We start from the raw sequence: 26,866 nt of genomic DNA, 5'->3' as shown, positions 1-26,866 counted from the left end.
TCAGGTATAATAATAATAATAAACACCTAAATGCAATTTTTAGTTCTTACCCTTTGTTTTCCACAGTAACTGTGGTGTTCTTATAACCGGAGACTGGTGGTGGCATCCAAGACTGCCTGTTAAGTATTAATGAATAATTCAATTATAGAGTATGAGCACGTAGCGTTTAGTGGATGAACAGCAATTTAATTCTATTTATCCCTACAATATTTGGAAAGGAGAATATTAGAATATCAGAGGTAACATAGAAAATGCTTATAACATTTCCTAAATTATTTTTCTTCTCTTAAACTTATTTTCCAGTGCCTTCATAGCAACCACCATCTTGACACACCATTCTGTTCACTCTGTTAGAGCATTTTTATGGAAATTTAATGCAAGTGGACATAAAGCGAAACCTTTAATTATAATGGTGCCACCAATGTACAAAATACAATCTCTGGTCCAAGGTCTTCTTTGATGCAAGTCAAGTGAAATAAGAATTTAGCCCCTTGTGCCAATAAAACAGGTCTCATGAGGGACAACCGGATGGGTGAAACACCCAAGCCCAGCTGACAGATCTGGACAGCTTGATGTATTTACGTGGCCTCCATAACACATTCAGATTCTGCAGAATCTAAATTTTCATTTGAACAAAAGTAAGTTTGTAGCCATCATTGCTGTGAAGAAAATCCTTCCAAATGTGAACCAAGTATAATTCATGCAGTGGTGTCTTCCCAAGTCTGCAGACAGCCTAAGGAAAATGACTGAGGGGAGTAAACTGTCTGACCTCCATTAATCTCATTAGGGATGTTAATGCTAGCACACAACAATACTTTAATTTCAATGTCAACAATTTAATTGCTGATCATGTTAATATATGGAATGGAGATGGAACTGGAGCAAAGCCAGAAGGGACGGAATTTGGGAGGTGCTGCCAGGAAGGAAACGCACGAGAAAATGGGTATCCACCAGCAGCCTATTTTTAGTTAATAATTCAGTTCTCTGCTAGGGGTGCCACCTGGGCAGGTTTTCCCAGAATCTCCCTTTTCTGAGGTAACTTTCCTGGGAAATCTGTAAGGGTACTCAGTACACACTGCCAGTTGTCCAGTTTTATCGACTCAGGATCCAACTGCGTGTCCCGGTGTTCTGAACCTTACAGGTGGCAACTCTGTTCTCTATTCCATAGCCAATTCTCTCCATCTCCCAGCTAATGCCATTGAAATCAAACAAGTTTCTAACCCTCGTTTTTATCATTATAGAAGACAGTACTATTATTGTTCATTGGTAGTGCAGTAGTGTGTAGCGGCTCTAATCAAGAATCAGTGGTAGACCCCACCCAAATAGGCAGTAAAAAGAATGTCCCGGCCCTCACAGTGGTCCAGTGGGGAATAGCCAGATAATGATAATTTTCAGGAGCAGAATTCTTTTTAAAAGAATTCCAAACTTGTTAGAGGAAGTCATTGTTCCAATATATCTTAACACATTACTGATGCACAACAGTACTGTATATATCCTCGGAGAGCAAAACAAAGGTGACCTTGAATACCTTTTGTGCTTCACAGGAGGTGTAGAGGTGGTGGCTGATGTGTTAGAAGGAGTCCAGGACTGTCTGTTAACGAAAGAGACTTAGTTTGCTCATTGTTCTTCAGTGAAGTTATGATTTTAATTGATAAACTACTATCACAGCACTCTTTAATGGATGGAATTATAAACACTAATTGGTACAATTATAGTTACATATGTTGGCTAAGATTTTCAAAAGTGATTAGTGATTTCAGGACCCTCAGTTTTGGATGCCCAATTTAAGATACCTTGAAGGGTCCTTATATTCAGAGGGTATTCTGAAAAATCAGAGTACTTTAAAGTGTCTCAAATTGGGCACCCAAAATCATTAGCCACTTGTAAAAATCTTGATCATTATATCCATCCATGTCACCACACTACATTTTATAGCCACCAAAACATTTAAAAAATCTCTTGTTTTCACATTTTGAATTGTATGTTTCTTAATCAGATACTATTATTGTGGCAATGCTGTACATTCTCGATTCCCTTCATCTTCATCTGTAACCAAAGCCAGCAACCACCTCCATCAGCACTGGTTTGGTTTCAGCTGCTTTCTTAGTACAGTCTTATTATTAGAATGGAAGTTCAACAAAGTTCAACATTTACTGAGGAATGCCGCTTTAGAGTCAGCGATCATGTAGTCACCAAAAGCTTTGGAGTTGTAATAAGATCATCAATGATGGCCATGGACTGAATATCCAGCCAGAACCATCTTAAGAACTAGAGATCAATCTGGGTGGCGCATGATTTACAAGGAGACTACATCCCTTTGGGAGTTGCCGTGATGGATGATGATGGATGATGAATGCTGTATATTTAAGTACATGCCTACAAGATTATTTGACATTCTACCCTATAGCGATTTCCTCATAAGAGTTTTGCATTTCATAAGTCCTATTGTCCTACTGTCTCAACTTTTGAACTAGTGAGGATAAATATAGTATGGAATCTATCACAATTCTTGTTATGAACATTCATCAGGGGAACATGAGTAGAGGGCTAGTGCAAATCCTATGTACCATTTAAGTTCCACATGAGTCCTCTTTTGAATTTCCCTCTAGGCATATTCAGAATTATCTTCAGCGACAACGTAAAACCCAGTTTATATAATATTTCACATATCATTACCATACTGATTTACAACAAAGTTGTGAGAAATCTTAATACGAAAGCATAGTCTCACTTGTACGTGTCATAGTCACTCAGTTTCACTTTAGAGTTATCTCACCACTTCCCAGGGTTACACTTACGTGTACTGTTTGGTTATCATAACCAACTATATTGGACATAATTTAGCACTGATATAACTGACTTTGATGAAGTTGGACCAGCAGGGAATTTGACCAATTGCATTTATAAATATAATAGCTGAGCTTTTATGACCTTTATCTTCTTAAATGGAGACTTAAATTACTCATGTGCCAACATTAATTTAGATGGTATGTTTACAGTATTGTTCAGTCATCCCAGTATATATTTAATGTGTTCATCCCTGACTCAACAAAAAACCTAGAACAGGTCAAAACCTTTTGAGAATGGAAAATTGGGTTTGACAAAATGAAAATTTTCACAGAAAGTGTCTGGTTTCCTCAAAACTTTTCGATATTTTTCTCTAAAAAACCAAAAACCTCCAACCCATTTTTTTTATTTTTTTTTTTAGTTTTCAGCTACCAAAACTGCTTTCAGTTTTTCAGTTTTCATTTGTTCAACAAAGTCAAAGTTTTCTGCTGAAAAGTTTGATGAAAAAGTTTTTCACCTAAATTAAAAAAAAATTCTGACCAACTCTGAAATCTTTGTCACTTCACACACCATTGTTTATGTTCTCTATTCATCCTTGATATATGCATCACTAATAAAATAAAAGTAATAAGAATGTATAAGGATCTTTTTAAGGGTTAGCAGGTCTCAGACTCTTACCTGTCAGTTGTCCTATTTTCTGAGCGTGGGGAATTATTTGCTTTATCAGCATCTCTTGTGTCTGAAATTCTGTACAGAAATACAGAACAAAATACATTTTCATAAAACTTTAGATTAGAATCAAGTCTTTAAAAATACACTAAGAATAAAATGGCAACATCAACTATTACCTGGTGAGGCTGCATAGTTTATGACAGCCAGTACATCAAACGTTGATGAGTAAGAATAGTAACTGAACCAATATAATTTCAATGCATACATGTGTCTGAAAAAAGGGTTATAAACTGTGTCCAAATTCTGAATGGTTAAATATTCTGTAACTACCACAGTCGTCATTAAAATGAAATGATTAGAATTTTTCCTTTAAAGTGGCTGTGACTACTATTAAGATCAAACTGTTAAAAAGTCTTTTGATGAGGCAGTACTGTATATTTACAATCAAACCCCTCTTCCAGTGTCCCATGAGAGGTACAATATTCTTTCATGATGGCTTTTAGAGATCAATGTGATTTGAAGAAACTCTAGTACAGAATCAGTGATGGAACAGACGTGAGACCTTCAGGGGTAACATCAGCCAAAAAGGTTAGATCAGTGGTTCCCAAACTTGTTCCACCGCTTGTGGGGGGAAAGCCCCTGGCGGGCTGGGCCAGTTTCTTTACCAGACAGGTCCTCAGATTCAGCCGATCGCAGCTCCCACTGGCCGCTGTTCACTGCTCCAGGCCAATGGGAGCTGCTGGAAGTGGCGACCAGTACATCCCTCGGCCCACGCCGCTTCCAGCAACTCCCATTGGCCTGGAGCAGCGAACCGCGGCCACTGGGAGCCGCGATCAGCCGAACCTGCGGAAGCAGCAGGTAAACAAACCAGCCCAGCCCACCAGGGGCTTTCCCTGCACAAGCGGCGGAACAAGTTTGGAAACCACTGGGTTAGATTATTTGTACTTAATATTGATTTTATTCAGCCATTAGATTTGCATTAAGGATCAAGCACATGACCTTTCATGCCTTTTATTAATTCTATAGTCATTGCCTAAAACTTTTCCAAACTGTTAGTGAATTCACTATTAGGATAAGATAGCATTTTTATCTTTCATTAAAGTCTGAGTATCACAAATATTCTAGCAGAACTGGTAACACTTACCCAGTTCTATCCTCATTCCATGTGTGGAACTCCCATTGGTATCAATAGGAGTTCTGCACAAAGATCAAGTGTACAATATATACTTTAAGGTTGATTATGACTACTAAGTTGGGGTTGTTTATATTAAATGTGCTTAAATAACTGAAAGCATTTGAAGAGCTCTGAAGAAAAAAAAATACCTGAAGAAGAGCTATGTGGCACACAAAAGCTTCTTTCTTTCACCCACAGAAGTTGGTCCAATAAAACAAGGGTTCTCAACCTTTTCCTTTCTGAAGCCCGCCCCAACATATTATTAAAAACGCCATGGCCCACCTGTGTCACAATAACTGGTTTTCTGCATCTAAAAGCCAGGGCCGGCATTACAGGGTAGCAAGCAGGGCAATTGTCTGGGGCCTTATGTCACAGGAGCCCCCACAGAGCTACATTGCTCTGCTTCAAGCTCGGGTGGGGGAGCTTAGGGCCCGGGCTTCAGCCCCATATGGCAAGGCTTTGGCTTTCTGCCCTGGGCCCCAGCAAGTCTCATGCTGGCCCTGGTTGGTGGCCTCCCTGAATCCTGCTCGTGGGCCCTCAGGAGGCCTTGGACCCCTGGTGAGAATCACTGCAATAAAAGATATTATCTCACCCACTTGTCTCTGAAAAATGGTTGTCAGTCAAGACCCATTTATTTAAATACAAAAATGAGAATAATTCCAGTATTTTTTTTATAAAAGGGTGCCTATCCAGTGCAATAGACACAGAACAATAATTAGCCATAGGACCACTAATCAGATGTCACTGACTGAAACAAAGAATTACATATTCTGCCTTCAGATACGCACGTGGGGCACCGATTGCTTTCAATGGAAATTCTTGCATAGCCATTCCAGGGCCCAGTTTGTGCAATGTGTTTTCTAGATTTTTTTTTTTTTAATTCTTAAAATTAGATATGTAAGTAGTTCAAGTTGCTCATGCCCCAGACAGTTTGTGACTGTAGCCAGCAGTTATTCAGCAGACCACTAGAGGTCTCACTAAGCTTGCTCACATTACAGGGGCCACAGGGATGAAAATTTCTTAAAGTACTGATAATTCTCAACCAGCGGTTATTCACTATGAGACTTACACACTTGTCCTTCATTCTGCTTTTTATTGAGGACATTGCAGAAAAATCCAATTCTACATCTTTAATTTCCCTAGTGTTACTGTCCCAGCACCTCAGCCTCTCATTCCAACAATGGAGTGGAAGACTGAGGTTGGCGTGAGTGTTCTTTTTATTTACTTCAGTCGCCTTTTTCAAGACTCAGATATCATAGAAGGCAATTGTTAGTGTTTATTCTTCACTGCATCAGTTTTGGAGTCAGTAATATTTTGTACAAAGAAATAAAAGCATAAAGATCATCATGATGACTAGCTGATTTTAAGGCATGTCTTCCACCTCTTCCCCACATATCTAATTAGCTCTCAGTAAGAAGGGAGAAAAAATCTGGGTAGAATAAGACACATCCCCTTCCCCTACACTTTTCATAAATAAAGTAGGGGTTTATGATCCATTGTAGGAGGGAAGTGTAGGGACTTGGAAGGAATGAGAAACTTGGGTGAGGCTTCCTCAATGTGAACGTTTTGAGGCTGGCCACATACATGACAGAGACTGTATTTGCTGGCAGAAATGTTGTATATATTTATATTATACACAGACGACCCAATTCACCACTCACTTACATGAGAGTAAATCTGAAGGAATTCCATTTACAATACTACTTTTTATAGGAGAACCTATTCAGTGCTACAGACACAGAATAATAAAAATAGGAACTCCCTATTGAACGTGCATACAAGTCTAAGCATCAACATAAGCTCATGTGCAAACTGGTACACCATTCTGCTATCTGAATGCTTTCTGGACACAGAACTATGCAACCAATATATCCCTCCTCACAAAGGCGCTGATTCCATGGGTGCTCTGGGGCTGGAGCACGCATGGAAAAAATATAGAAGGTGCTCAGCACCCACTGGCAGTCCCGCTGATCAGCGCCTCCCTCCCCCCTCCCCCCACGCCTCCCATATGCCACAAATCAGCTGTTCAGCAGCATGCAGGAGGTGCTAGGAGGGAAGGGGAGGAGCAGGGCAGGAAGAGATGGGGGACGGAGTGGAAAGAGGCAGGGCAGGGGCGGAGTGGAGGCTGGAAGAAGTGGGGCAGGGGTGAGGGCTTGGGGGAGGGGTGGAGTGGGGGCAGGACCCAGGGCAGAGCAAGGGTGGGGCCTGGGGAAGAGCGGGGGCGGGAAGAGGTGAGGCAGGGGTGGGGCTTGAGAGAAGAGGTGGAGTCGGGGTGGAGGCTGGGGTGGAGCAGGGGTTGAGTGCCCCCCAGGAACAGAGGAAGTCAGCGCGTATGCCTCCTCAAGACAAAAGATCTTGGAGAGAAAAATACATGTACAGTATTTTTAAAAAATAAATAAATCAGACTACCGTGGTATAAATGCAAAAGTTAATATGCCACTTATGTCATTTTACTTGTTAATACTTTTCCTTTTGCAGACAAAACAGATACAAAACACCACTTGCATGACAATGACAAAATATTGTATATAAGAATATGCTACCTGTCTAAAATAGTATCAGATCTGTATCGGCCAAGGAAAACTTTCTGATCTTCCTTTTCATTCAAGTTACTGGTATAAAGAAAAATTAGTTAGACGTAATTAAAAACAGACTATTTTTAAAGTTTGCATTTGTTTGCAAAAATGACATTTTATTCTAAATAACCATATATACATTTTTATTCATTTGATTAAAATGAAAACAATATGCAAATATTGATGTACGACATTATGCAGTACTCCAATATATTCAGAGTTAAAGGCCAGATCCTGTTCCCATTGAAGTCGATAGGAGGTAAGTAATTAATGATAATGGGAGAAAGAGCAGGGTCAAATTGAACAAAACAGGTTCTTTGCATAAACAGGACTTTAGTGTGTGTATTTTCCTTTATCTGTGGCAATACCATTTGACAGACATAAAGACATACTGCTTACTGTACCTGTTTAAGCTATCTTGAGATTTGTATTGGTTAAGCACAACTCTGCCATAGTTTTCATTAGTACTGCAATTAAAAAAAAGTCAGATCTTTGGTGAAAATCAAATTATTTAAACAAAGACCAATTTCTTGACAAAAATTTATGTCTTGACTCAGATCTAACACCAGTTTTAAACCATTTGAACTCCACTGACAGCAGCTCTTGTCTGTAAGCTCTTTGGAACAGGGACTATCTCTTACTACGTATTTGTATGATGCTTAGCACAATGGATGCCTGAACTTAGTTGGGGTTTCTAGGCATTATTGTATCACCAATCATAATAATAGGGCACCATAAGAGGTTAAAGTATTGGTCCTGACGCAATTAAGTTCCTTAAATGAATGTGTCAACATTAAATGATTGGCATTTTTCCAGACATGAAAAATTAGGTATTCCAGTAATCAAAGCATAAGGGAATGTCATCTTGAGCCCATCCTGTGAGGTGCTGAGCACATCTGGCAAGATGCTGTGCACCCCAAACTCCCACTGAGGTAACAGCGGACGTTAAGGATGTTCACAGCTTGCAGGAGGCATTCAGCAGCACCTCAGGGTTGGGCCAATAGAGATCTTACAGTGAAATAAATGCCAACCCACTTGCTAAAGCATTACTCTTGCAAAAAATTAGATAATAGAACAAATTTAAAAAAAAAACGGAAGAGTATGTTAACCTGCAGTCAGGGAAAATATGCTGCACATGATCTTTACTGCCTGAACTGAAATCAATTCTTTCCTTACCTCTCCTCCTCAGGTCTTTTCTTTATCCAGCTGCTATCCTGCAACAGGGTCCTTCGCTTGCTGTTGTCATCATGAACAACCTGTTGTCTGTTTTTCCCTGTAAGAGTGGGACTCTTTGTATCTATCAATGCAGAACACAGCTTTTGAAAATAATATGCGATAAAGGTCTAAAACTTAGAGTAGCATTAGAAATCCTTGTTTTTCTGAGAAAGTTTGCAATATACCTAGATATATTTATGGCACAAACTGAATCTTTAGATATTACACCCAAGATCAAGGCTTCTGTAATATCAGTCTGTTAAGCCACACCTGCGATCATTCAGCAGGGTCATCTGGGTGTTAGAAGTTACCTTCCTAAGAGTCCCGTGTTTTACCGATAAATAACCTGCAGTGCAGCAACCCATGTAGAAGTCCCTGAATCCCACTTTACCAGTTTGAATTCACAATTTCAGCTTAAATATCAACAGCTTGATTTACTTTTGAACGAACACAAGGAGAGTTGATTTGATGAGTGAATTAGAAAATGTCCCGGAATGTGTTGCAAACATGCAAAATAACCTTAACAAACAGTCTTAATGCCTGGTACACTGAAGAATATTATTTCACATGATCCATGAGAACATATTCTCAGTGCACTAGACAGCTGATGAATAACTGTGCTTTTAGTGGTAGTTTGGCCCCATGGGCAAAGCCTCCCCGTTCATTCTTAAGCCTATTACGGCTATACCCTTTTCTCCCCATCTGAGCTCCCTACCATCACTTTGTTTTCTAACATTACTGCACCTTTCCTTTAATTGTGTGTTCAGCTGCAGTGGAGGCTCAATCCTGCAGTCATGACACATGGAAACTCCTTTTGAAGCCAAGTTGGAGGTGACAAATTAGACATATGACATTTACATATGAGACCCTCATTAAGGACACCCACTTACTCAATAAATTGGAGTGCTAAGAAACAATGGGTTCAGCACCCTTTCTTTTGGGAAGCCTATTGGATTATCTCTATAATGTGCCTACCCTCTGAGCACCACAGAAAAAAACTTCAAAACTCCTTGCTTCACTCAAAATGGATTTGAACAGATAGAACTAAATGTCATTCAGATAGAAAGTATATGGTTATGCTCTTCGTGTTTGGAAAAACATATCACTTCACAGAGTATACACAGTCAGTATTGTGTTCATTTGTCACACTGGTATTTTGACTTATAAAAAGAGGAAACCAAGTTCCTTTTATCCATGAAATTCACGTGTAGTGACAAGTATGAAGAACCACAAATACATAGGCCAGATAGAGGAAGGGAAACACAGCAAAGGGGCTGATAGTTTGTTTTAAGGGAGAGTGCCTACAGTACATTCTTCAGAAATATTTTCTTTCGTAAAAAAACAATGTCAGAGAACAAAGATGGAATTCTGTATTACATTTAAAATCAGTAAAAGACTGCAAGCCATAACGTGTCCTCTACCATTTTCTGTGGTTCCCTGTGGGATGACTGGGATGTTCACATGCAGACCAAGTACAGATTTTTGTCACTGGACCAGTGATGTTACCAATATTTTAATATGAGCTTCCAAAAATGTCTCCCTAATTTCTCCTTCTCTTAAGCTGTGATATATCCTTTGTACCAGGCACATGTGCACATAGATTTTTAAGGCCAGAAGGAGTCATTATAATAATCTAGTCTGACTGCCTCCTAACCCAAGCCAAAGAACCTCGCCCAATAATTTCTGCAGCAAGCCCATAACTTCTGTTTGAGCTATAGCATATCTTTTAATAAGATGGCCACTTTTCAATTAAAAACTTCAAGTGATAGAGAATGCAGTGCATTCCTACATAAGTTGTTCGAATGGTTAACTACCCTCACTGTTAAAATCTACACCTTAATTCTTGCAGAGTGGAGGGGTGAAGGAGTGGGGAAAATATTTATTTCTCTTTCCATTTAAACATTTTTTTCTCATAGTTACAGTCAAAGATGGAGAGAGCACCAATTAGCAAACAAACCTATATTAAATGCACTTGCTATAAAATGTATACTTTGCTCAGTGTATTGATAATATATCACAGTATTCAATAGTATAGTAATGGACACGGAATAAAAATAACAAATAGAACTTCCGACATTTTACAACTGAGGATGGAGGTTTGAAGACTTTGTAAAGGGAACTGTACGCTCCCCCCGAGTAATTTTGTTTAATACCTTACATCTTGTGCAAAATGTTTGCTCTTCAAAATTACTTTTATGAGCCCCAAGCATAAAAGCCATCTTCAGCAAGAATAGTTTAGCAGTATCCAAAAGGAAGAACTCCATCGGAAGCAAGGAAATCTTCCCAGCACTCCCTTCATATTGATAACATCTTCTTAAGCAAAGAACTCCTGCAAACCCTTTCCAACACATTTAAGGCTCTGCTCTAAAGTCAGTTACATTCTCACACGTCTCTAAAAATCTGCTATTATGCATAAGCACAAGCATAGATGTGGTGTTTTCAAGATGCACATCAATATATACACAAGAGTACATCAAGCCTAGTGTGTGGAATATTCATTTCTCCCCAGTGGCATATCATGAAAGTGAAATCACTCCAAAAGTCCATTTTGGATTTTTTAATCATAATCATAATTCTTAATTTAAATAATCCAATTAACTTGAAATGAAGCCCCATCTATAGGCAGCAGCTAAACAATATGCATTTAATGTTTGCTTGTAATACTGTAGTTCAAAGAGTTTACTGTTAATGTGCGTTTCTACTTTATGTGTGGCCCTATCTGCATCAAACAGTATCTGTACTGATTAAGTCAAGGATGAAATATATTAATGTGCTTATACAGATTTAATGTATATATATTTTGCTGCAGCTTGTCCTTAGTCCTTGAACAAGTACAAAAGGGAGGAGAGGGAAACAAGGAGCAACCTTTAATGCATGGGCAAAACTGAGCTGTAAGCTTTACATGGCGCCGAGCACATGCAGCCATTTCAAGGATGTAACGGTGGCTTTGCTCCATAAGAATTCCTGCTTGAGACATTCTCCTTTGTGTAGTGAGGTTCCTTGCTATGGCTGCTCTGTGGCAATGAAACAACTAACAAAGCCTCATATTACTGTCATTAAAAATGGCAATATAAATATATTTGCTTAAAACCAAGGAAAACATTTTAATTAGGGTTGTCAATTGATCACAGTTAACTCAAGCGATTAACCCAAAGCAAATTAACTTGATTAAAAAAATTAATCGTGATTAATTGCAGTTTTAAGTGCACTTTTAAACAGTAATAGAATGCCAATTGAAATTTGTTATAAATAGTTTTGGATGTTTTTCTACACTTTCCAATATGTTGATTTCAATTACAACACAGAATACAAAGTGTACATTGTTACATTGTTTTGTTTTTGAGTGCAGTTATGTAACAAAAACAACCTACATTTGTAAATTACACTTTCACGATAAAGAAATTGCACTACCGTACTTTTAAGAGATGAAGTGAAAAACACTATTTCTTTTCTTTATCTTTTTTACAGTGCAAATATTTTTAATAAAAATAATAATATAAAGTGAGCACTGTACACTTTGTATTCTGTACTGTAACTGAAATAATTATACTTGAAAATGTAGAAAAACATACAAAATATTTAAATGAATGGTATTCTATTACTGTTTACCAATTTGATTAAAACTGTGATTAATCATTAATTTTTTTTATCTCACGATTAATCGTGATTAATTTTTTTAACCGTTTGACAGTCCTAATTTTAATAGATCAGGTGAAGTAAGAAGCCCATTTAGCCTTTTCTTGTTTTGGAGCTGGTTTTGAACGAAGCCTTTTCTGAGGTTCTCTAATGTTCAGCTATGAGCCTTTCCATAGCTGGGTCCTGATCCTGCTTTCAATGTAGTCAGTGGTAAAATTGTAACTGACTTTCATTTTCGTAGGAGAGGACTCTTGGTGTCCAGCCAAAACCAGAACCTGAAAGGCTTGAAATCTTTTAAGATTTTTAACACACTTGTGTCTGTAAGCAGTGTCAGGATGAGCTCCACCCTGACATCTGGTGGTGAGGTGTGGCAAGTTGTGGAAAAGAACTTCAGGGGCCGATCTCATTTGCATAGGCACACCCACCACGCCTAGAATGAGACCATAGCTGCCCAAATGGTCACTTTGGCTGCTGTGGGATCCCCAGTGTCTCTGTTATTGGGGCAGGAAGAATAAATTGTTATTACCCTGATTATGGGAACTGTGCTTGGAACTGTACGTGGCCTTTTGTTACGATGGAGGGATTCACCATCATCTAAGTAGCACTCGCTAGGCAAGGGTCATGGGTTCCAAAACTGTGTGAATGGAGAGAGGCTGGGGACAAGTATTAATACTTGGTGGCATGGGCCCCTTGGTGAGGGCCTTACATGCTGATTGCACTTCCTCCTCTCTCCACTGTGGAATATCAGAGCTAATTTTGATTTCATTAGAAGTCTAGTTATAGGCTGCTGAGCTCACTTTGGGCTGACAGTGCACCAGCACTGGGGCTCCCCTACTATAAGCTGAATTCACCTAAGCGCTGAAATCACTGAGTGTTGTGTTAAGTAGTGGGGGAGCCTGAAGATATATTGTGGAGCAGTTTGCGGGACGGCTGGTGAAGCAGTTCAACACGGAGCAGTGTGTGGATGGCAGGAGCTGCTTGTGGGCCGTGGAGCTGAGCGAAGGAGTTCGTGGGGCGGCTGGCGGAGCGGAGCGCAGCTGAGCGAAGGAGTTCGTGGGGCGGCTGGCGGAGCGGAGCGCAGCTGAGCGAAGGAGTTCGTGGGGCGGCTGGCGGAGCGGAGCGCAGCTGAGCGAAGGAGTTCGTGGGGCGGCTGGCGGAGCGGAGCGCAGCTGAGCGAAGGAGTTCGTGGGGCGGCTGGCGGAGCGGAGCGCAGCTGAGCGAAGGAGTTCGTGGGGCGGCTGGTGGAGCGGAGTGCAGCTGCGCGAAGGAGTTTTGTGGGGCGGCTGGCGGAGCGGAGCGGAGCGCCGCTATGGAGCTATGGGGCGGTCAGCTTCAGATCACGTAAGGTGCCTCTTACCCCTGTCCCATTTCCACCCAGGTTGGGAGGTAAAGCTCCACCGATAAACTTTCGAACTCTGGGGCTGCCCTGACCAGGGACAGAGACTTTTGGGGCATTGGACTTTTGGGGTTGCTGGACTCAAGAACCAAAGGGAAAAGGGCATGCCCCAATTTGCCTGGGGTGGGGTTGTTTTTTGCTCATGGGTTGTGTTATGAATCCGGTTGGTGGTGTTTCCCCAACATAATGCCTACAGAGTTTTCATGCAGAACCCACCAAAGCAACAATCTGATCCCCCAGAGCCATCCCAAGGCTCAGTGTTCCCATCATTCCTCCCCTTTTCCTTTTCTTTTACCTGTGCGCACACACACAAAATTCTGTTTTGCCTAACATCCCTTGCACTGTAATTACTCTTTTTACACAACTGTACCCCGATTACACTTCCATCTTGTACAACTAGACACAACTAGGGGCAGCCAAGTTAAGTTCCAAAAGAAACCTCTTCCATCCTTTAGTGATTTTGATTACATTACCCAATAGTCAAATAATTTTGCTCAGATTCTCTCTCTGCCTGCTGCCTGCAGCAGTCCCCTATAGACCATTTCTGTGGGAAAAGGGCCCATTTTCCCTCAGAATAGCTATAAAGGCTTCTGGGGACAGAAGCGTAGTGGTGGTAGTAGCCACTCTACCTGACCCCCTTGGATAATTTAATTACCAAGCTTCCATCCAATGTAACTGCACAGAGTTGCACATACAGTTACATTTATATAACTGGGTTTTATCATTAAACAAAAACTTCCTTCTTGACATCTCACGTAAGTATCCAAAGTACCCTCCATTAAAACTTCAGAAAAACAAAAGAGTGTGGAAAGGCAGGTTGCACTTTGAAACTTTTTTTTTTTTCCTCCACTCCCCTAGGACCAAGTCTCAGATCCAGTCTCTAAAGGTGGTCTGTTAACTCTGCTTTTGACCTTAAACCCTTTTGTGCCAAATCATCTTTCACTATCCCTAACTAATTTACAACCCTTCAGCAGCCCTTGCTGAAGCAGCACCAAACTTGAAAGATTACTGGCAGCTTCCCATAATGCTGCCCTTACTTCAAACCTCTCAAGCAGACTGAAGTGCCTCTTTTCCCTGGGAGGCATTCAGTCCCCATGGGCAGGGACCTTCTTCCCCTACCCATATACCAAGGAGGGTGGGCTCCTCAGCCACCCCCCATACCTCTGGGTCCCCTAACACTTCCTCCATTTCCTTTTTAATCTTATCCCAGGTTGACCCCTGTACCTGGTATGGGCCCTGGTCCTCCTTCGATGGGGTCACGATCTTGTGTCCAGTTATATTTTTTTTTTGTTTGTGCTTATATTTTGAGGAAATTACTGTTTGTATAATGGCTAATATGTCAGGTTTGTTGGGCCCTGGCTCAGCAGCTTCTAGCTCGGAGGCTGCAGCCTCGGCTGATGATTGGACAAAAGCTCTGGGGCAAATATTGGAAAAGGTTGTGCTGCCCCATGCTGAGTCAGACTCTTGTCGTAAGTTAAGATTATTTGCTGGGGAGGAGGAGTTTGAACCCTGGTTAGAGCATACCACTGAAATGCTGCAAGAGTGGGCCGTACCAGATGCAGAAAAGCGAAGATGCCTTATAGAGAGCCTTGGCGGCCCAGCATTAGATGTGATTCGCACCCTGAAGCTCATTGACCCTGGGGTCAGTGTGAAGGACTGCCTAGAGGCCCTTGAACACAACTTTGAGAGCGCTAAAAGGGACACATCTGAGCTACCGCTTGGGGCACTGAAGTACGCGGGCACAACCCCCTTAGTAGTGCCTGCAAGGACGGAGCAAGAAGTGCTTGTCATGAGTACCTGTCTGAAAGGCAGTAAAGGGACGTTAGCAATGATAGAGCAGCCGATGGGAGGAGAGCTCCCTGAAGGAGTGCTGGTCCCCAGTGGAGTCATAACCCTACCTGCTGAAGCCCAGGAAAGGGTGACTATACTGATTGCTAATGAAACGAGTCGTGATATTTTTGTGAAGCAAGGACAAAAGATAGCAGACCTCTTTGAGCCTGAGTCGATTGTAAAACCCCAGTATGAAACTCCAGTTCCGGCAATAGACCCAGCAAAGTTTGACTTTGGAGATTCACCAGTGTCCGAGGACTGGAAAGATCGCCTGAGGAAGAAACTTTGTGAAAGATCCAAGGTGTTCTCACTGCATGAGTGGGATGTGGGATGTGCAAAAGGAGTAGAGCACAATATCAGACTACATGACTCTCGACCTTTCAGGGAGAGATCTAGGAAGATTGCTCTCTCTGAGATGGAAGATGTGCGACATCATCTTCAGGAGCTGGCTGCGAATGGCATCATTACAGAGTCCCGCAGCCCATACGCCTCACCCATTGTGGTAGTCCGCAAAAAGAATGGGAAAATCCGGATGTGTATTGACTACCGCACCCTAAACAGCCGTACGGTGGTCGACCAGTACACTATGCCTCGAGTGCAAGACGCCTTAGACTGTTTGCTGGGAAGCCAGTGGTTCTCTGTGTTGGATCTTCGAAGTGGATACTACCAGATCCCTCTGGGAGAAGAAGATAAGGAGAAGACAGCCTTCATCTGCCCATTAGGGTTTTATCAGTTCGAACGCATGCCCCAAGGGATTTCTGGAGCACCTGCCACCTTTCAACGTCTCATGGAGAAAGTTGTGGGAGACATGAATTTACTGCAAGTGTTAGTTTATTTGGATGACCTGATTGTGTTTGGAAGAACCTTAGAGGAGCATGAAGAAAGACTTCTTAAAGTGCTTGATAGGTTGGAGGATTATGGTCTGAAGCTTTCAATTGACAAATGCCAGTTCTGCAGAACCTCAGTGAAGTATGTGGGTCACATTGTGTCCCAAGAAGGTGTGAGTACTGATCCTGATAAAATAGAAGCACTCACTACATGGCCACGTCCAAGTAACTACAGAGAACTCAAGACCTTCCTTGGATTTAGTGGCTACTACCGCAGATTTGTGAAAAACTATGCTACGATTGTAAAGCCTCTGAATGATCTTACCAGGGGACATCAGTCCAGCAAGAACAAATCTAAGTCCAAGAATAAGGGGAGGTCCCCAAAGCCTCCTGTGCAGAGACACAATGGCCCCTTTGCACCATTTGGGCCACGGTGGGATGAGAGATGTGAAAGGGCTTTTCAAGAAATCATTACTTGCCTAACTCATGCTCCAGTCCTAGTTTTTGCTGACCCAAGCAAACCATTTATCCTGCATACTGATGCCAGTTTGGAGGGTCTGGGAGCAGTCCTGTACCAGGAAGTGGAAGGCAAATGTAAACCTGTAGCCTTTGCCAGCCGAGGATTGTCTGATAGTGAAACTCGCTATCCCACCCACAAGCTGGAGTTTTTGGCCTTGAAATGGGCCATCACTGAGAAATTTCGAGACTACTTGTATGGTGCTCAGTTCCAGGTGTGGACAGACAACAATCCACTGACTTATGTGTTAACAAGTGCTAAGCTGGATGCTACAGGGCAGAGATGGGTGGCCGCCTTGGCTAGCTATGAGTTCAGCATTCAGTACCGATCAGGGAGAAGCAATGTAGATGCAGATGCATTGTCCAGGCGTCCGCAGGCTCCAGAAGTTGCTGTGATACCCACAGATGGAGTGAGAGCTATTTGCAGTGTGAGTCACCGAGAGCCAGAGGCCCGTGAAGACTTTCAGGGATGTGTTGCAGAAGCTTTGGGCCTGCCCCCTGAATGCATGCCTTCTGCTTCGGTGAACTATATTGCATTAGACCAATCTCCTTTGCCCATGCTCAATGCGGCTGACTGGCAAGAAGCCCAGCGGCAAGATATTGACATTCGTGATACACTACTTGCCAAAAGGGAGGGGCGAAGCCCAACTGCGGTTGTCCCACCTAACCCGGAGGGTAAACTACTATTGAGAGAATGGACCAAACTAAAACTGATTCAGGGAGTACTACACCGAATGACCACTGACCCTTTACAAAAACAACGAGCACAACTAGTACTGCCAAAAAAGTACAGAGCCCTGGCCATGAGGGCCCTGCATGATGACTTTGGGCATTTAGGGATGGAGAGGACCCTGGAACTTATTCGTAGTAGGTTCTATTGGCCCCGAATGGCTGAAGATGTTCGCAGGAAATGTGAGACTTGCGCTCGATGTGTTCAAAGGAAAACTCTGCCCACGAGGGCTGCATATCTCAAGAACATCACCAGCAACAAACCTTTGGAGTTGGTATGCATTGATTTCTTGTCTGTAGAGGTAGACAAGAGGAATGTTGGAAACATTCTAGTAGTGACTGACCATTTTACACGGTATACACAAGCATATCCCACACGTGATCAGAGGGCCACCACCGTTGCTCGAGTATTGTGGGACAAATATTTCTCAGTCTATGGATTCCCGGCTCGGATACACTCTGATCAGGGGCGGGATTTTGAGAGTCACCTTCTGAAGGAGGTGCTGAAGATAGCAGGAATTAAAAAGTCTAGGACAACGCCTTATCACCCCCAAGGTGATCCTCAGCCAGAGAGGTTCAATCGAACCCTATTAGATATGTTGGGAACTTTGCGACCAGAGCAGAAGGCAACCTGGAGCCAGCATGTCGCATTTCTGGTGCATGCCTACAATGCCACAAAGAACGATGCTACGGGAGTCACCCCATATCTCTTGATGTTTGGGCGAGAACCAAGATTACCCATAGACTTGTGCTTTGGTGTATCCTGGGATGGAGACAAGATTTCAGTCTCGATCAGCTGAACCAAACGAGAGTTTTCCCTCTTCCGCCCTAAACCCAATGGCGGAACTATTTAGGCCCCTTTCTGATACCCCGGTGCTGCTGATGAGACCCCCCTGTGATGACACACACAGGTTATTGGACAATGGGGACAGACAGGTAGAGGATGTCCTGGGCACCTTGGACCCTCCAGCGTTAGAACTAGGAGTGCAGGGGCCTACGCCAGTAGCCGAGGGACCCTCCAGGGAAGCCTCTCCATCCGTCACTCAAGAGGATGTTCCCCTTACTTCGGCAACAGAGATTCTCAATAGACGAGACAGGGTGATAAGACCAGTGAAACGGTTAACTTATGATGCACCTGGGGTGACTAGTGAGGAGCCAATACATTTAGCACACAGGCTTGTGGAAGCTAAAGTGGGCTTCCTGAGGCCCTTTGGAGGAAACCAATGAGTTGGTATAAAGGGAGTGTGATTTGTCGGGACGACAAAGTCTCGGCTGGGGGGAGGATGTAAGCAGTGTCAGGATGAGCTCCACCCTGACATCTGGTGGTGAGGTGTGGCAAGTTGTGGAAAAGAACTTCAGGGGCCGATCTCATTTGCATAGGTACACCCACCACGCCTAGAATGAGACCATAGCTGCCCAAATGGTCACTTTGGCTGCTGTGGGATCCCCAGTGTCTCTGTTATTGGGGCAGGAAGAATAAATTGTTATTACCCTGATTATGGGAACTGTGCTTGGAACTGTACATGGCCTGTTGTTACGATGGAGGGATTCACCATCATCTAAGTAGCACTCGCTAGGCAAGGGTCATGGGTTCCAAAACTGTGTGAATGGAGAGAGGCTGGGGACAAGTATTAATACTTGGTGGCATGGGCCCCTTGGTGAGGGCCTTACATGCTGATTGCACTTCCTCCTCTCTCCACTGTGGAATATCAGAGCTAATTTTGATTTCATTAGAAGTCTAGTTATAGGCTGCTGAGCTCACTTTGGGCTGACAGTGCACCAGCACTGGGGCTCCCCTACTATAAGCTGAATTCACCTAAGCGCTGAAATCACTGAGTGTTGTGTTAAGTAGTGGGGGAGCCTGAAGATATATTGTGGAGCAGTTTGCGGGACGGCTGGTGAAGCAGTTCAACACGGAGCAGTGTGTGGATGGCAGGAGCTGCTTGTGGGCCGTGGAGCTGAGCGAAGGAGTTCGTGGGGCGGCTGGCGGAGCGGAGCGCAGCTGAGCGAAGGAGTTCGTGGGGCGGCTGGCGGAGCGGAGCGCAGCTGAGCGAAGGAGTTCGTGGGGCGGCTGGTGGAGCGGAGTGCAGCTGCGCGAAGGAGTTTTGTGGGGCGGCTGGCGGAGCGGAGCGGAGCGCCGCTATGGAGCTATGGGGCGGTCAGCTTCAGATCACGTAAGGTGCCTCTTACCCCCGTCCCATTTCCACCCAGGTTGGGAGGTAAAGCTCCACCGATAAACTTTCGAACTCTGGGGCTGCCCTGACCAGGGACAGAGACTTTTGGGGCATTGGACTTTTGGGGTTGCTGGACTCAAGAACCAAAGGGAAAAGGGCATGCCCCAATTTGCCTGGGGTGGGGTTGTTTTTGCTCATGGGTTGTGTTATGAATCCGGTTGGTGGTGTTTCCCCAACATAATGCCACATTGTTTCTCTCTGTTATTAAAAGACTTTTGCTACACTCAGACTATGTGCTTGCGAGAGGGGAAGTATTGCCTCTTGGAGGCGCCCAGCGGGGGTGGTATATATTTGTCCCAGGTCACTGGGTGGGGGCTCGAGCCGGTTTGCATTGTGTTATTGGAATGGAACCCCTAGATATTGAACCCGGCCCTTGTTGCTGCCAACTCTGACGGGCAGAAGGGTTACATGTCAAATGCAGATGAATAGGTGTCATTAGGCTTCTAATAAACACCTGGACATTTATCCAAGTAGAACCCAAACTCCCAACCTTCTGCCATCAGTCTTTTCCTAATCACCATCCATATTTCTCCTTTCTAAGGCATTGTTACAGACAGGGTTGACAGTAACAAAAATCTTGCCTGATAACCACCAATCAGTTACATTTTCTTTCCCTGTGTCCTGTCTTCCCAAGTCCTCTTTCCCCAGTCTCTCCCTCTCCAACAATCTCAAATTACAGGGTGTATTGGGGAGAGGACAATGTTACAGGGAATAAGCCCGCCCCTTCCTTTCTCTCTCTGCAAAGCCTTAGCCTGCTCTGCTCATGCTGCTTGTTCTCTCTGCTTCCCTCAACAGCTGCTGGCCATGTCCCCCACTATACTGCTTCTTGGTCTCCAGGCTAACCACAGGCACTAATGCGAGCAGAAGCCATGCTCTAGCCTCGCTGTTTCCCTCCCCCACTCCTCCCTTGTGTGGTGCTGGCATTCCCAGTGCTTCAGGCAGAATGAAAATGCTGATAAGGATCAGGCAGCACTGCTGCCTCTGCCTCCCAAAGCGGTCCTTACATGCATTGCCTAATCAAATAACTAGTCCGCCATTGTTCCAGGGTGGGCAGCATGCAGTCTGATTTGAAACCGTGTTGAAACAAGAATATGGAGGCAGAGGTGAAAGTAAGCCGGTACACCGTACCAGGCCGGCTTCTCCAAGCAGCAATTTAAAGGGCCTGGGGCTCCACTGCAGCAGCAGCGGCTGGGAGCCCCTGGCCCTTTAAATCACCGCCAGAGCCCCGCCGCCACTACCCCAGGGCTCTGGCAGCAGGGCTCAGGTGGCAATTTAAAGGGCCCGGGGCTCCGGCCACCACTACCGCCCCAGGCCCTTTAAATTGCTGCTGGAGCCCCACCGCCACTACCCCAGGGCTCCGGCAGCACGGCTCCGACGGCGATTTAAAGGTTGAGGCCACACCCCTTCCGTTTAGGCCCCACCCCCTGCTCAGGACTCCAGCGTACCGGTAAATCCTTTAAATTACTTTCGCCCCTGTATGGAGGGCACAATGGTACCTGGATTAGGTTCACATACTGCACACATGCAATGAAAAGAGCTTGTTGTTTCCCCCTATGCTTTAAATACCCTGAAAGTAACAGCATCAACATACCACTTTGATTAGGGGATGATTTTCCTATGGTGAAAGTCGACATTTTATTCAGGGATGTATCCTCCTTTGGGATCTAAAAGAAAAAAACATTAAAGAACAACACTGTGGTGAGATTAAGAATTAGCCACAAAGACAGTTAGAAATGTGAAACATTCTGTCTCTTGGAGAGTTTTAGCAGGTTGTAGTATTAATAGCTAGATTTCAAAACTTAAAAGCATCTTAATAAATACTCACTACAAATCAGAACCTGATCAAGAAATACTTGAGGTCTTCAAGGAGTCATGAAAGCCTCTCATAGTCAATGATATCAGTAGAATGTGAACTGTCCAAATCTTAATACAACAGTCTGATACATGAATTCACACAAACAAAAAAAATCAAATCCAAAATATTGGGCTGCTGCAATACTTCAAATTGTTTAATAATTTGAGACATAATTTATTTAAAACGAAGCTAGCTTTCTAGAGCAACCAGCTGTAGAGTGTAGAAAATAAGATGCTTGTCCAAAAGGAGAAGGGTTCACAGGATTCACAGGATATTAGGATTCACAGGATATTTTATTAGTAAGTGTGGCCGGGTCAGGGTAGTTTGTGCAGGAGGATTTGGATGCTGGAGAAGAGAGAAAAACTACCATTCCCTTCTGTACATGTTCTATGTTTTAAGATTTTGGCTTGTTTTTCTTCCCCTTTCTCCTCTCCTTTTCCCTTTGCTTCAGCCTTCACTTTCTTTCCTCTTCCCTCTCCAGCTCTCACCTTTATAGCCTTTCCTCATTCTCTCTATCACATTCATACACTCTCTCAGTCCTTTGTCTTCCCCTTGATCTCTTCCGCTCTGTGTACCTGATCCATCACTCGCTTATACCGGTTTTACACTGATGTAAGCAAGTAGTGAATCAGGGCCTATATTTGGAGGGGATGTTTGCTGGAGGACTTTATTAGAGGTCTGGTGGCAACATTTTTGTTCTTCAACATATTCATTAATGATCTGGATGATGGGATGGATTGCACTGCTAAGGCTAGGGACCAACTGGCTAAGTGGCAGTTCTGCAGAAAAGGACCTGGGGAGTACAGTGGATGAGAAGCTGGGTATGAGTCAGCAGTGTGCCCTTCTTGCCAACTAACTAACAGCATATTGGGCTGCGTTAGTAGGAGCGCTGCCAGCAGATCGAGGGAAGTGATTATTCTCCTCTATTCAGCACTGGTGAGGCCACATCTGGAGTATTGTGTCCAGTTTTGGGCCCCCTACTACAGAAAGGATGTGGACAAATTGGACAGAGTCCAGCAGAGGGCAACAAAAATGATTAGGGGTCTGGGGCACATGACTTATGAGGAGAGGCTGAGGGAACTGGGGTTATTTAGTCTGCAGAAGAGAAGAGTGAAGGGCAATTTGATAGCCACCTTCAACTACCTGAAGGGGGGTTCCAAAGAGGATGGTGCTAGGCTGTTCTCAGTGGTGGCAGATGACATAACAAGGAGTAATGGTCTCAAGTTTCAGTGGGGAAGGTCTAGGTTGGATATTAGGAAAAACTTTTTCACTAGGAGGGTGGTGAAACACAGGAATGGGTTACCGAGGGAGGTGGTGGAATCTCCATCCTTAGAGGTTTTTAAGGCCCAGCTTGACAAAGCCCTGGCTGGGATGATTTAGTTGGGGTTGGTCCTGCTTTGAGCAGAGGGTTGGACTAGATGACCTCCTGAGGTCTCTTCCAACCCTAATCATCTATGATTCTATGAACATTATATTAGAACATTCTCTGGGATGGCCCCCAAGGGTATGCCTACACAGTTGTTGGGAGCGTGTCTCGCAGCTCATGTCGACAGACTTGCACTAGCGGGGCTCGGGTTAGCGCGCTAAAAATAGCTGGGTAGCTGTTGCTTAGGCATTTGGACTCGGGCTGGAGCTCAAGCTCTGAAGCTCACCCCACCCCTTAGGCTTCAGAGTCTGAGCTCCAGCCCAAGCCAGAATGCCCACATTGCTATTTTCAGTGCTGTAGCACAAGTCTGTCCATTCAGGCTGGAAGACTAACTCCCAATAGCTGTGTAGACATACCCTCTGGAGCTCATCAGCAGGCCTGCAGTTACTTCAGGTGTCCAGTCTGCTAGAGCTTACAAAAACCAGGACAAAACAGTTGTCTGTAAGAATGACAGAGAAATTCCCTGAAAACAGTGACATATGGTTACCCTATTTATTTATACTATTTGAGATTGATGTGATTGAACAATATAAGGCAGAGTGATATGAGAATGACAGACAAGAGTCAGGGCCAGGGGAAGGAAGAGACTTTGCGGGGAGGTGGTGGGTGACAAAAAGTTCCTCAATTTTGGAAAAAAATACTAAGGGCAGCCCTGCCAGTGTATTATTTAAAATTCACGAAAACTAGCACTGACAAGAAATTGCATTTTTACTGCATTTTTACTTATTTAATTGAGCTTTGCAAAGTCATTCAGTGAAAACGCTTAAGATTCCTGACATCATAATAATAATTGAAACAGCCAAGACTCTGATTAAAGCAAATGGGAATATTTAACAAGGTATTTCTAAAGACAAAAATCAGGTCTGAGTCAGAAAATCTTTAAAACTTTCCTACACCCTTAATATCTCACAGTTTAATAAGGAATCTAAATTCCAACATGTTGATATTAAATCACTAACAACACCCTTTCCCTGTTGACTTGTCTGTTGGTACAAAGCACGCACTGGTACTGTGTAATGTACAAAACATGTGATTGCATTATTTAGTTCCCACCCAATAAAAATATGTTCAAGGCTCTGGTAAACCTATCTGACTCTGTAATAACACATAAAATACCCTTTAAAAATTCTGCCAACACATTAAGCAGAGATATCTGAATTCTTCCAAAGACATTCAGTGTAAGTTATCATACAGGCATCTCTAGTTAGCAATGAGTTTTGTCGCATAATTTAGGGTACCTAAATTGCTATAAAAAGCAAGAAGACCAGACAGTCTCTGATCTAAAAAAACCCACAACAGCACACCATGGCAACAGCTGACCATCTATTGCTCTTCATTTCATCCAGTACTTGAATAATAGTAGGAAGTTTGACATTTTGACAAGTTTAACAAGCAATCAACTCTGGCACTGCTTCATCTGCGATAGCCCCGTTGTTTCTACAGAAAGGGATTGGGTTTATTTTCCAATAAAGACTTTGATTTTTTTTTTAAAAGGCAGTTTTCTTAGGGAAGTGATTCCCAAACATTTGAAAGCTGAGCACCTCTTTAGGAAATGAAATCAGCTATGGCCCCAACAATCTCAACATGATTTTGGAAAGGCCTACTCTTCTTAATTTTATAGATCTTCTATGATGTCAGGGTAATGCTGATGTAGGTCTTCATAATATCATACCCTTTCCTTTCCTAAATGCTTTATAAGCAGTGAAATAGTTAACAATGTTGACTCTTAGAGTAGCATTATTGTTATCTGTATAGAATGAATGGGGCCATTCATTTCAGAACTGTTGTTTCAGGCTCTCTGCAAACTCAGACAGACACCACTGCATTGGCTATTTACATTTTATGTTTTGAATGTTTTCTTTGCAAAAGTAACAGCTACAAATAATTTTTTTAAAATGAAAGCCAAGATTCTGGAGAACAATTTAAAGATCTGGTTGCAGTCTTTCCCGTGGATAGGCCTCCACTTTAAGAAACCTGCTTTAGGATTAGCACCTTCAGCATGCTCCAAAAGGCCCAGTATTGCGAAATTACAATTCCAAGATATTTTTCTAGTGTTTCAGTCTTACAGTGTATGATCACATTGTCCTTAAAGTTCCATATAAGTTTTGGTATACTCAAAGGTATATCCATTAAAGCAGTGGTGGGCAACCTGTGGCCCGCAGGCGGCCCATCAGGGTAATCTGACTGCGGGCTGCGAGACATTTTGTTGACATTGACCGTCTGCAGGCACGGCCTCCCACAGCTCCCAGTGGCTGCGGTTTGCCGTTCCCAGCAATGGGAGCTGTGGGAAGCAGCAGCCAGCACATCCCTGTGGCAAACCGCGGCCACTGGGAGCTGCAGGAGGCCATGCCTGCAGGTGGTCAGCATCAGCAAAATGTCTCGCGGCCCGCAATCAGATTACCCTGATGGGTCACATGTGGCCTTCAGGCCTCAGGTTGCCCACCACTGCATTAAAGGTTTAAATGCAATATAAGATTTCCTGCTCTACGCTCCAGCATAGTCAATCAGGAACACAGGAGTCAGTTATTGGGTACAGCTACATTTCAAGTAGAAGGTGTAGTTTCCAGCTCCTTACCATGCTAGCTTTGATCGAGCTAGTGCACTAAAAACAAAAGTGTAGTTGTGGCAGCACGGGTGGTGGCATGGGCTAGTTGCCCAAGAAAGTACCTATGGTCCTGGGAGGAATTATACTCAGGCGGCTAGCCCAAGCTGCAGCCCACGCTGTCACAGCTACACTCCTATTTTTAGCACCCTAGCTCCATCAAAGCTAATGTACATACACCTACTCTGTTTCATTCCCAACAAGTGAAGAGGAATGCAAATTAATTTGAACAAGTGAACCTTTATTAGACCCTGTGGACTGCTCTCTGCCCATGTGGCTGAGTTTCTCCCAGCCTTACTCTCTGGTGTTCCCTGTTCCATTCGTGTCTGTCAATAACCATCTCTCCAGGGAATATTGACCCTCTGACTTCATGGCACACCTTCCCTCTTTCAAAACATTTTAACATAAACACTAAAAACAAATAATTGATGTCCAAGCTCCAACCCATGTCCCTTCAGTAAGATGTTGCTAGCATACTGCCAAGTTGGTGTCTTGTCTTTACCACAGACTCAGCTGGTTACAGAGTCTTTGAGATAGCTTGGTCTCCTCAACAGACAACCCCACTGGGAAAGAGCTATCTCTGTCTTTGTCACCTGTCTCTGAGTCTGGCCTACTCTATCTCTCTGAGGAGTCTCCTCCCTCCTTGTGGGATTGGCTTCGGGATGGTTCTCTGTCTCTCCATTCAGTGACAATCTCTGTATCTCTGCAGGCTCTCTCTGGGTGTTGTATCTGCTGACTTATAAGAGTCTTCTGTTCCTTGAGATCACCTGTCCCTCTTGCATAGTTGCCTCATACGACCTGGGTGCCTCTGCAGTCCTCACAACTTCTTTAGTCCACTCCTTCTGGTGTCTCTCTAATGGTTAGATCTTCACAGGAGTCTCCAGGGCCAGTAGGTCCTTGGCTGACCTGCCATACTCTACTGCCAGCTTTCATTGATTATTGGTCATCTACTCTCTTAGGTATATCCATCCTTCTGGCTGCAATAGGTAGCAGGGTTTTGGTCCTTCATCCCATCAGTGCTTGTGCAGGACTTTTTTGGCCATCTCACCATTCCTCTGTGGGTATTTTAGGGAGGAATTGTGGTGGTCAAACTCCCATATGAGCACAAACTCCATGAATTCTTCCAAGGCAAATTGAGGTCTGGTATCAATGACTACGGTGTCCGGAATGCCATATCTTTCAAAGTGGGCCTTCAGTTTGCCAATCACTGACTTGCTTCTTTTATCAGGCAGTGCACTGACCTCCAAGAAGTTTGAGTAGAATCCACTGTAATCAAGTACTGGTTTTCTTTGAAGGTACATAAGTCCACTCCCACCTTCTCCTATGGTCAGGCGGGCAGCTCACATGGTCTCTTTCTACTGGTGATTATCACACAGCTGATAGGTATCATA

General features: G+C 43.5%; 1 protein-coding gene across 2 annotated transcripts in view; it reads right to left on the bottom strand.

Moving 5' to 3' along the window:
- SCEL (sciellin) overlaps positions 1–26,866 on the bottom strand; it is a 91,454-nt gene that overhangs the window by 42,740 nt on the left and 21,848 nt on the right. The window contains exons 2-8 of one of the 2 annotated variants that reach the window (XM_084617125.1): positions 21,184–21,256; positions 8,386–8,506; positions 7,614–7,676; positions 7,177–7,245; positions 3,466–3,534; positions 1,529–1,591; positions 51–116 (exon numbers count right to left, since the gene is read on the bottom strand). In XM_084617125.1, coding sequence (XP_084473251.1) covers positions 51–116; positions 1,529–1,591; positions 3,466–3,534; positions 7,177–7,245; positions 7,614–7,676; positions 8,386–8,506; positions 21,184–21,226 — 494 coding nt within the window. In that variant the 5' untranslated portion in view covers positions 21,227–21,256. The remainder of the gene's footprint in view (positions 1–50; positions 117–1,528; positions 1,592–3,465; positions 3,535–7,176; positions 7,246–7,613; positions 7,677–8,385; positions 8,507–21,183; positions 21,257–26,866) is intronic. The other variant, XM_084617126.1, reaches the window with a different exon arrangement.

The sequence above is a fragment of the Lepidochelys olivacea genome, assembly GCF_965140295.1.
Source record: "Lepidochelys olivacea isolate rLepOli2 genome assembly, chromosome: 1".
Lineage (NCBI taxonomy): Eukaryota > Metazoa > Chordata > Testudines > Cheloniidae > Lepidochelys > Lepidochelys olivacea.
This window is presented reverse-complemented; position numbering and strand designations above follow the sequence as displayed.